The following is a 10,631-nucleotide window of genomic DNA, read 5'->3' as shown; positions in this document are numbered from 1 at the left end:
ATTACTGATGACAAACTTTACACGAGTCTTACAGCCAACAACATCACGGCTTAACTGACCAATCAGCTTCAACGGACCAGACTTATAACATCATCGACTGACAACAACTTTTCACTTGACTCTGAAGATGACTTCCGCTCAGGTTGTCGAAACGTCAGTCACCAACAACAGTTCTTCTCAGAACTACTCTCACCCGGACGATCACACTATACGAACTACTGATACTCCTGGGTTCAAACCATTTACTTTATTACGTTCACTTGGACGACAGAGCGAACGACTTGCGAACAACTACATCAGTTACGTAAGTACTGTCAGACGAATACGCCAGCAACTCTGGTTCAACCACCGCTGCAAAGATCTTGGTCTCGTTCCGGCTGGACTTAAACTTAAGTCGCCGTTGAACACACAAGAGGCCATCCAGATCGTCAAATCCACCTGCAGACGACTGGTCAAAGCGCGGATAAACGACTGTCACAGAAGACTCAAATACTACAACAACAAACTACAACAACAACTTGACAAACTTAAACAACTGATACCGACTAACTTACTTGACACTATTACGACTATTGCCGACAGACGTGCCAACAAAACGACAGACCGTGTTCGCACTGAACACGAACAAAAACTGACTCGACTTCAACACAACAAAGACAAAAAGCGACACAAAACTGACGAAAACTGGGTCAGGAATATTTCTTCCCGTCCCTTAGACAAAACTGAGACGCAGGTACTCTCATACGGACTGAAACACTCAGTGACACCTAAACGTATACCGACCGAGACTATTGTATCTAGTGTTGAGGCGGTTCTGTCTCGTCAGCGAGATTTATCGGAACCAGCCAAGGATAACATCAGAAGCAGAATTGCTTCCACGATACAGTCAGCCTCCATACCTAACAGCAACTTGACTAAAGACGAACAACAAGCACTGAAACGACTGAAAACCGACGACAACATTGTTATACTACCAGCCGACAAAGGACGCGTTACTGTTGTTATGGACAAGACTGATTACTATCACAAAATGGACGCACTTGTTAACGACAAACAAACCTACGAAGTACTTAAACGTGACCCGACGCCTGCACTACAACGTAAACTGAACAACAAACTACTTACGCTTAAAAAGACCGACGCTTTTGACAATCAACGTTACTACCGACTGCGGTGCTCAGTACCGCAACCACCGAAACTTTACGGACTACCGAAACTGCACAAGCCGGGTATACCGATGCGACCCATAGTCTCGTTCTGTGGGTCCCCTACGTACCAACTGTCTAAATACCTGACGACTATACTGCAACCTCTGACAGACGAATCCAGACGTAAACTACAATCTACTGAGAACTTTATTGACGCCATCAAGACTGTACAAATACCTGACGACTACAAACTTGTGTCTTTTGATGTGAAATCACTGTTCACCAGTATTCCACTTCAATTGGCTCTACAGTGCACCGAGACCGCTATTCAACAATCTACTGTTACATTACCGCTACCGACTGAAGACATTATGGACTTACTGAACCTCTGCCTTACATCGACTTACTTTCAGTACAACGGAAAACACTACAAGCAGTTGCACGGAACAGCCATGGGGTCGCCGGTTTCCGTTGTTGTCGCAGAAATTGTGATGCAAAACATCGAGGAACGCGCCCTTGCAACTTGCCGACAAACGATACCGCTCTGGTTACGCTACGTTGACGATACTTTTACCGCCGTACACAAAGACGAAATCGACGACTTTCACAAACACCTAAACGAACAGAACGCCTACATTCAGTTTACCAGGGAGATCGAAGAAAACGAAAAACTTCCTTTTCTTGACTGTCTGGTAAGCCGCGACAACAACAAAATACGAACTACAGTGTACAGAAAACCGACGCATACCGACAGATTACTGGACGAAACATCCTACAACCCGACTTCCCACAAAGCTACGACTATCAAGACTTTGACGAGACGAGCGCAACTAGTTTGTGACACACCAGACAGTTTATCTGACGAAAACAAATACCTTGACCGCGTTTTCCACAAGAACAACTACAATACTGACTTTATTAGACGCAACACTCACAGAACTACTGAAACTGACAGAAATCTGACATCTGTTACTACAGCGACTTTACCCTACATCAAGGGCACTTCTGAGACTATTGCGCGGATCCTACAACCCTACAATATCCGTGTAGCTCACAAACCTATAACAACGTTACGACATTTACTGACCAACGTTAAAGACAGAGACGAACCTAACAACAGACAGGGAGCGATTTATAAGATCAAATGCTCCGACTGCCAGGCCTCCTACATCGGAGAGACCGGTAGAAACTTGACCACGAGACTGACTGAACACAAACGAGCGACGAGAAATGGTGATGTCAACAATCACATTTCTGAACACCACCGACTTACTAAACACAAAATCGACTGGGACTCTGCTGAATGCTTAACCTACAGTACTAACTATTTTCAACGACTGACTCTGGAAAGCTGGTACACAAACTTAGAACAGAAGCCTATCAACAGATGTCAACAACTACCGGCACCTTACAAACGACTTATTCACGACGTAAAGAGAAGCGACAAACGAACCGCCAACAGAACGACTTAATTTGACTAACAATAGACGGAACAGAACGACTTAATTAGACTAACAATAGACGGATCGAAACTGACCAATTACTGATGACAAACTTTACACGAGTCTTACAGCCAACAACATCACGGCTTAACTGACCAATCAGCTTCAACGGACCAGACTTATAACATCATCGACTGACAACAACTTTTCACTTGACTCTGAAGATGACTTCCGCTCAGGTTGTCGAAACGTCAGTCACCAACAACAGTTCTTCTCAGAACTACTCTCACCCGGACGATCACACTATACGAACTACTGATACTCCTGGGTTCAAACCATTTACTTTATTAAAAAAATGTACTTTAAAAATAGATTAAGCCAAGCCTTAAAGCGGAGCTCTCTGGTTATTTAGTTTGCCCTTTATTTAAATCAATGGGAGGGCAATGGGATGACCAAAACCTTGTCAAGGAGGGGAAAAATAATTGCCCCATGGTTGATTGTTTATCAACCTGATCAATTCACTGAGAAAATTGCAACAGGTTAAGTTCACAACGCTAAACTTGGAACCGTGCTACCGCGCTTCAAGATTGTAAACGTAAGCCAAAAATCGCGAAGCAAATTTGCAAGTCGTTCGAGCAAACCGCTAATCAATATTGGATCATTGCGTCGCAACATTGAAAAGCTGAAGGGAAATTTGACTGTAGTTAACGCTGAAAACAACATCGCATTCCAAGTTCCTCTCTCCTCCACCACTTTTTGTTTCCCCCCATTCTCGTCCCCATAGCCCTTTCATTTCTCTAAGCCGGCTTGGCACGAGAAAACAAAGGGCTCTCGGGACATAGGATTTTTGAATTAATTCGAATTGTTTTGATTGGCTGTTTGGAACAAAGAATTCCTAAACGGAAGTCGAAAACGTAACGACTCTCTCATACATTCTTTTGAAAAGTCATGACTGCATAAGTGAAGACCGGCAGTCCTAGAATCTAGGACTGGAAATCCTATGTCCCTAGGACACAATCTCGTCCCCAGAGGCCGCGATCCTTCTGGTCTGCGCCAGGGATCGGGACCTCTGGGCTATTCTAATAAGCAACCTCGTCCCCAGGGCCTTCTCGGTAAATGGCAGTCGTTACGAGATGACCCTGGCCAAGGCTGATATAACGGCATCGCAGAGTGGTCTATTCTAACCTCAATCCTGATTGGTTCATGTAATCCAAAACAAATATGGCGGACAAGAGTGGGTCTTAATGGGGTAGATTTTACTTGAAATTTAAGAGCAAGTTTGTAGAAGAATCGAACAAAAATTGTTTTTTGCGGCAATTCTTAAAATACAGGGATTTCGCTCATCTTCTGCATGAAGGTAGTCCTTATTAAAACTAAAAACGTTATGTTGTTTTTTTCTTCAAATAGTTTTATTTTTCCGAGAAAAACGAAATTTTCGATTTGACATCTAGACTCGTCTAGACTCGATTGAGAGGGTACAAATTGGGTTGAAAATTGACCATTTTCAATCGATTCGTATGTCAAAACCATCACGCGCAGAAAAAAATAAATACAACCGGTCTATTGCATGACTCTTCCTTGTCCAAATAAGCATAGTTTCAAGAGTTTTGGTTTAATCTAATTATTTTACGGTAAACAAAACCAGACTATTCTCACGCGAAATGAAAGTCGGTCGGTCAAAAGAATCGTCATTTTCACTATGTGCCTTATCTCAGAATTCCTTGAGATAAATATATTTCAACTGTAGAAGGATGATACTTTCAAAATATTTAAAGTTTTGTCTGGGTAAATGATTAAGCACTTGTCAAAAAATTATTCAAAATCGTACAAAAACGACACAAAATCACGCAAGCTTTCGAATGCGTGACCAAAAGTATTACCACCGTATTTGTTCTTTAAATCAATTTAGTCGCAACACTAGCAATACCAAGGCATAAATCATAATAAATATGTTCACCTTTGCTTGATTTTGATATCCTGTCCCATGCAATACGTTTTTTCCTGTCATTTCTTCAATGGCTTCCCGTTCAGTTCGCATGCCGCTTGTCGAATCCGTCTGCGACTGGTGAATTTGAAGCAACCACCGACACGAGTTTAACCAAATATGTATCGTCATGATTAACAAGCCCTTTTTGTGTTACTTGATTAAGCCATATTTCAGGTTATAGCCGGCAAAGCGTTTTCGATAAGCCACTTTGCAGCGCCTGTTGGCACCGTTATTATTCGAAGTGAAGTATAAATTTGCATACTTTCGAGACAAGCGTGACAGTTTTTTATACTTAGGGGGTGGGGTGAGGAAGGGTCTTCAATTTTTAGATGAATCAATGGTTTGAAAACGTTTGGGGATGAATTGTCACAAACTAATACCGTATTTTACATGGGGATGTAAAAGAATTTCACAACGTCAAACCTGAACCCACGGGAACAAGGATACCAGTTTTCTGGAATATGACATTTGATATTTCTCTTCCTACATCTCTTTCTCCTTTAGAAGTCTTCCCTTTACTGTGATAAGCAATCTCGTGAGGAACTTTGCATGTACTGGAACTTTTTCGCCATCCAATTCCAAGCTCGGATCGATAAAAGGGACAGATAGTAAAAGCGCTAACATCCTGTTGCTTGTTAAAGATACCTGGTGTTAATGGCGAACAGGAACTTATTCTCCTTAGAGCGAACTTATTCTCCTTAGAGCATGCTCTAAGGAGAATAAGTTCCTGTTCGCCATTAACACCAGCAAAAGACCAGAGGGGCTTATGATTTTCTATATCCTTGTTACATGGGCAAAGGGACCTCGGTTATTAATTTACTTTTATCGCGTCGATCATACGAGCAAGGACTGCCAACTATCGTTTGAAAAGAACAAGAAACTTCGATGAGACACTAAGTGCAGCGAGAACATGTGGAGTTTCCAACAGTTCACCAGACAACCGAAGGAAAAAGCACTTTACGGGGACTGTGTTGTGCCGGTTGCTCCACAAATGGTTCGTGAGAAAAAAGAAATCATTCCAACATCTATAATCGAGTTTAGTAAATTACATTAGTCTCGTCTCCTAAAAGTAAACAACGTGAATTCTCGCACACACCAGGTCAATTATTTTACTTTGTTGTTTTGGAGAATAATGAAGTACATAACTGAATTATATCATTTTTATAGAAGGAGCAACCAGTAATTAATAGATTATAGACTACCACCAAACCGCAAAAGGGGAAGCAAACGACTTTTAGAAAGTCTAACTTTAATAGATTACAACACTCTTTCCTGACAGCGGCTTTTTGTCAATACTTTTACGGTTTTTCTCTCTTTGATTTTGAGCGTAAGTAGAACTTATAAGTAAAGTAAATCACGTAGCAAATACGAGTTTGTGACAATTCATCCCCAAGCGTTTTCAAACCATTGATTCATCTAAAAATTGAAGACCCTTCCTCACCCCACCCCCTAAGTATAAAAAACTGTCACGCTTGTCTCGAAAGTATGCAAATTTATACTTCACTTCGAATAATAACGGTGCCAACAGGCGCTGCAAAGTGGCTTATCGAAAACGCTTTGCCGGCTATAACCTGAAATATGGCTTAATCAAGTAACACAAAAAGGGCTTGTTAATCATGACGATACATATTTGGTTAAACTCGTATCGGTGGTTGCTTCAAATTCACCAGTCGCAGACGGATTCGACAAGCGGCATGCGAACTGAACGGGAAGCCATTGAAGAAATGACAGGAAAAAACGTATTGCATGGGACAGGATATCAAAATCAAGCAAAGGTGAACATATTTATTATGATTTATGCCTTGGTATTGCTAGTGTTGCGACTAAATTGATTTAAAGAACAAATACGGTGGTAATACTTTTGGTCACGCATTCGAAAGCTTGCGTGATTTTGTGTCGTTTTTGTACGATTTTGAATAATTTTTTGACAAGTGCTTAATCATTTACCCAGACAAAACTTTAAATATTTTGAAAGTATCATCTTTCTACAGTTGAAATATATTTATCTCAAGGAATTCTGAGATAAGGCACATAGTGAAAATGACGATTCTTTTGACCGACCGACTTTCATTTCGCGTGAGAATAGTCTGGTTTTGTTTACCGTAAAATAATTAGATTAAACCAAAACTCTTGAAACTATGCTATTTGGACAAGGAAGAGTCATGCAATAGACCGGTTGTATTTATTTTTTTCTGCGCGTGATGGTTTTGACATACGAATCGATTGAAAATGGTCAATTTTCAACCCAATTTGTACCCTCTCAATCGAGTCTAGACGAGTCTAGATGTCAAATCAAAAAATTTCGTTTTTCTCAGAAAAATTAAAAATATTTGAAGAGAAAACAACATAACGTTTTTAGTTTTAATAAGGACTACCTTCATGCAAAGGATAAGCGAACAATTTTTCATAGCATTACCGGACGTTGTCGGATTCTTCTACAAATCTCCTCTTAAGCCATTTACAGCTGCAAAGGTAAGTCTTTTCCAATATATTTATAATTCTTAAGATTCAAATAATTCGGTAGAAGTAGAAGCGTTAAATTCACTTCATTGCGAACTTTTCGCTTTGCTGTTTTGACTGTTTTATAACTTAATATTCCTGCCGAAAGTAGAACCTAGTTCTGTCGGAAAGTAACATTCAAGATGAAAGAGTCATTTCGACACCGGGCTGCAGCTATGTACGAGATGCAAATCTAAAACGTAAAGGAATTTCTGCCCGTCGTAGACATAGTTGGACCTAAAGTGCTCGTGTTCTTTTTCGGAGGAAATTCGATTTCAATTTGTCGCGTTCGAACACATATCATCACCCATTCACTGTCTGCATTCTTCCGAATATGATATTGGTGCTTTCTAAGGGTCTGTTCTCATTATGAATTTATTTATACCACTCCTTTTTTGTAGGTCCTTATACAAGTGGTGGACGTGTTTTAAATCATGCTCAAGTAGTGCTGGAGAAAATAGGTGACCAAAGGAGATAAATTAAGCGTGTTAATAAGGGATCTATTAAAATATTAATTAATTAATGTGAAGGATAAAAAAACTTTGGTCAATTTAATTTCTTTAAAAAATTAAAGTTGTATCGTGTACTGTTCTCAGAATATGTTGTCTCAGACTTGCTTGCTTTCCCTTTTACAGTTACCTCATGATCAGTAAAGGCTGATTGCAAACATGACAGACAGAGTATATTGAAATTTAAAAACAATTTGTAACAAAATATTTCTGATGAAACTTGAGGTATTTGAAAATGTGATCAAACACTTAAATGAGACTAAAAAAGAGAAAAATCAGGAAAATAAAACTACAAAATATGTTCTTTGTGAGGTCATTTACCTATCTCACTGTCATAGTTTTGATTTGTCTTTAGGTTCCCTAAATGGATATTTTATAAGGAAAACCTTATCAGTGTACTGTTTTAACGTGGCTCATTGCACATCAAAACCTGAAAGCATTGTACTGTGGAAATGTTTGGGAAGTCATGTGTCACTTGGATGATGAAGCCCAGCCCTGTTTGCCCCAGCAGGGGTACTTAGGGTTTCAAGTGACAGGGATGATAGAAGGATTTTTTTGGGTTTGACAGTTTCGGTTCCGGGATTTTTTTGGGTAGGAAAATTTGTAAGTATTTTTTTTTTAATAAAAATAAGGGAATTAATTTTTGGTCCAGGGATTTTTTTGGGCTTCTGTGGGAAGCCCTAGGGATTTTTTTGGGTCTTGATTTTTGCGCTCATTCGATCATCCCCGTCACTTGAAATCCTGAGTACCCCCTGGGCTGTTTGCAGCCTTTAAAGCCTATGCTAGATAAGATGCAAAACATTTCTTCCTTTCACAAGATTTGCTATTTTCCAAAAACTTTGCTGTGGCAGTGCATTGCTTTAACAGTTCATGCTTTTTTAATTTCAAGTATTATTTTCTAATCTTTTTCATGCCAGCAATAGCTACTTAAGGCCAAAATGGCTCTGATTTCTTTACCCTATCCCAGACAAAATTGGTTAAAACCCCTCCTCCACATACAGCAATACGCGCCTATGTAGAGCTTCAAATTAGATATTATGTACCACCTTCACTCTCTTGTGATAAAACAGGCAGCATTTTTTTGAAACTAACAGAACATGATCATCATAAAATTAATATTTACAAGGCTGAAAAGTGATTAAAGTCCACAGATGCCATCTACGCAAAAATCCATTTCACTCTCTTGAGTGATTAATTATTTGCACAGCACAATCTTTTTACAAGTATGGGATCACTGGAGGCCAAATGATCCAACAATGGCATTCAGAACTAACAAGTCTATTCTTATGTTTTAGAGCTCTTTTCATGGGGATAAACAGTGTCTGTGTGGACAGTCTCACAAATTTTAAAGATGACTGTTTTGAGTCAAAACAATTTTTTTGCTCCTGTTTAAAGAGTGTAGCTGGGGGTTGAGGCATGGGGCGCCCTTTACATCCCTCTGTGAGACAATTTAAGAAGCGAGCGTAAATTGTTTTTAGGTATTTTAAAACAGGAATTTTCTACACAAATTATGCCATTTTGGAATTTATGACATCAATGTATTGCCCATTTGTTTCACGCAAAGAATGCATGCTTCCTAACAATACAGTGGAAACACACTGATGTCAAAAAGTCCAAAATGGCAACATGTGGGAAATGTAAAAGTGATCATCTTTTAGCATTTTGTATTCTGATAAAATGTTAAATCATCCTTCTCCTGTAAAATTTGTGATTTAGACATCATTTCAAGCAACACAACATTAACTAGCCTGCCATATGTGGTCACAGGTGTAATCCCAAGTTCTACACCCTGTTTAAGTCTATTATGTGCATAACTATGTGCATAACATATTTGAAATGAAAGTGTCAATATTTTAAACTGCTGTGGTAAAAAAGTTAAAACTAATTCCAGAAGATTACAGTTATGTGGGTTCACCTGTTTTGATGTACAAAATAGCCACTCAAGTGGATGTAAATATCTCAAAATTTCAGTTAGAACTTCACCTCATGTAAAAGTTTGTAAAACAAAGTGAAATTGGCCTCAACTAAGGTAAGCTTCAAACATGTATAAATTTGAGTTTAAGCTTTCAGGGGGAGCGATTGCAGAATACCCGGTCACTTCATTTACATGTGTCCGAATGCTTTAAAGAATGAGGCATAACACAACAGGCACTTTGTTATTCAATGAGATGCAAAAGAGTGGCCGGGTATATGGCCATAATATGGATATGGATATTTCATAATTTCAGTTACAACTTCACCTCATGTAAAAGTTTGTAGAACAGAGTGAACTTGGTCATATAAAAGCGAAAATGTATGAGTTTAGTTAAAGCTTTTAGGGTCAAGGTTATGTGTATCACTGTAATAAGTTAGAATGAATTATAAAGCAGAAAAATTTGCCACCGAAATCGATTGATATGTTGATCATACATTTGTAGGGTATTAAGCACACATTTTGCCTCTTTACCTTTAAGCAGCTAAGTTTTAGTTTCTCTTGCACTCAATCAAAATACAGAAAGTAAATATATTAAGACTTAAATAACAGTACATAGACTACATAAGCTTACAGACTGTGTAACATTTAATTTTTTTACTTTCCGTACCTTCCCGATTCTCATACCTCACGGTCTACATTCGAACACCTGGCGAAAATAACAGGGTTTTCAAAACAAGCGGGCAGCCGCCGGAGTTCCACCAGCTACTTGATTTTTGTCACCAGTTTAATGGTCGTAGCAATCAGCTTGTAAGAAACAAGCTTGGCTTGTCACAGTCGCCTACTCTTCCAGTTGCTGACGCCTACTTCAACATTTTGAAATCCCTGAAATAATATCTATGCTTTACGAAGTAATCACTGCCTCCTGCATGAAGTTTACGCCCTCAAACGCCGTCGAAGAGTCAATTCGAATTCAAACTGGACCGCCATTTTGTTTTGGCTTCTCTGAAAAGTCACGTGACAAAAATCTCCAAGATTTTTGGAGATTTTGTACCACGTGACCCAGCCTTTGCCAGGGTCTTCTCTCGACGAGCCGCCATTTTGAAAACTCGTCGCCGAGAAGGCCCTGGGGAC

The 10,631-nt window shown here is 39.4% G+C and overlaps 1 protein-coding gene across 1 annotated transcript; it reads left to right on the top strand.

Annotated features, from left to right (window-relative positions):
* Positions 1-271: 271 nt before the first annotated feature.
* LOC144640707 (uncharacterized) lies at positions 272-5,347 on the top strand (the record flags this gene model as incomplete). The annotated part of the gene is made up of 2 exons (XM_078499795.1): positions 272-1,726; positions 5,219-5,347. Coding segments are annotated over 2 exons (1,584 nt in total), but the record flags the coding sequence as incomplete, so codon positions are not given.
* Positions 5,348-10,631: the final 5,284 nt, after the last annotated feature.

This window comes from Oculina patagonica, unplaced genomic scaffold (genome assembly GCF_052425735.1).
Source record: "Oculina patagonica isolate OP01 unplaced genomic scaffold, crgOcupat unplaced423, whole genome shotgun sequence".
Lineage (NCBI taxonomy): Eukaryota > Metazoa > Cnidaria > Anthozoa > Scleractinia > Oculinidae > Oculina > Oculina patagonica.
The sequence above is the reverse complement of the archived record's forward strand: the minus strand, read 5'-3'. Positions and strand labels throughout refer to the sequence as shown.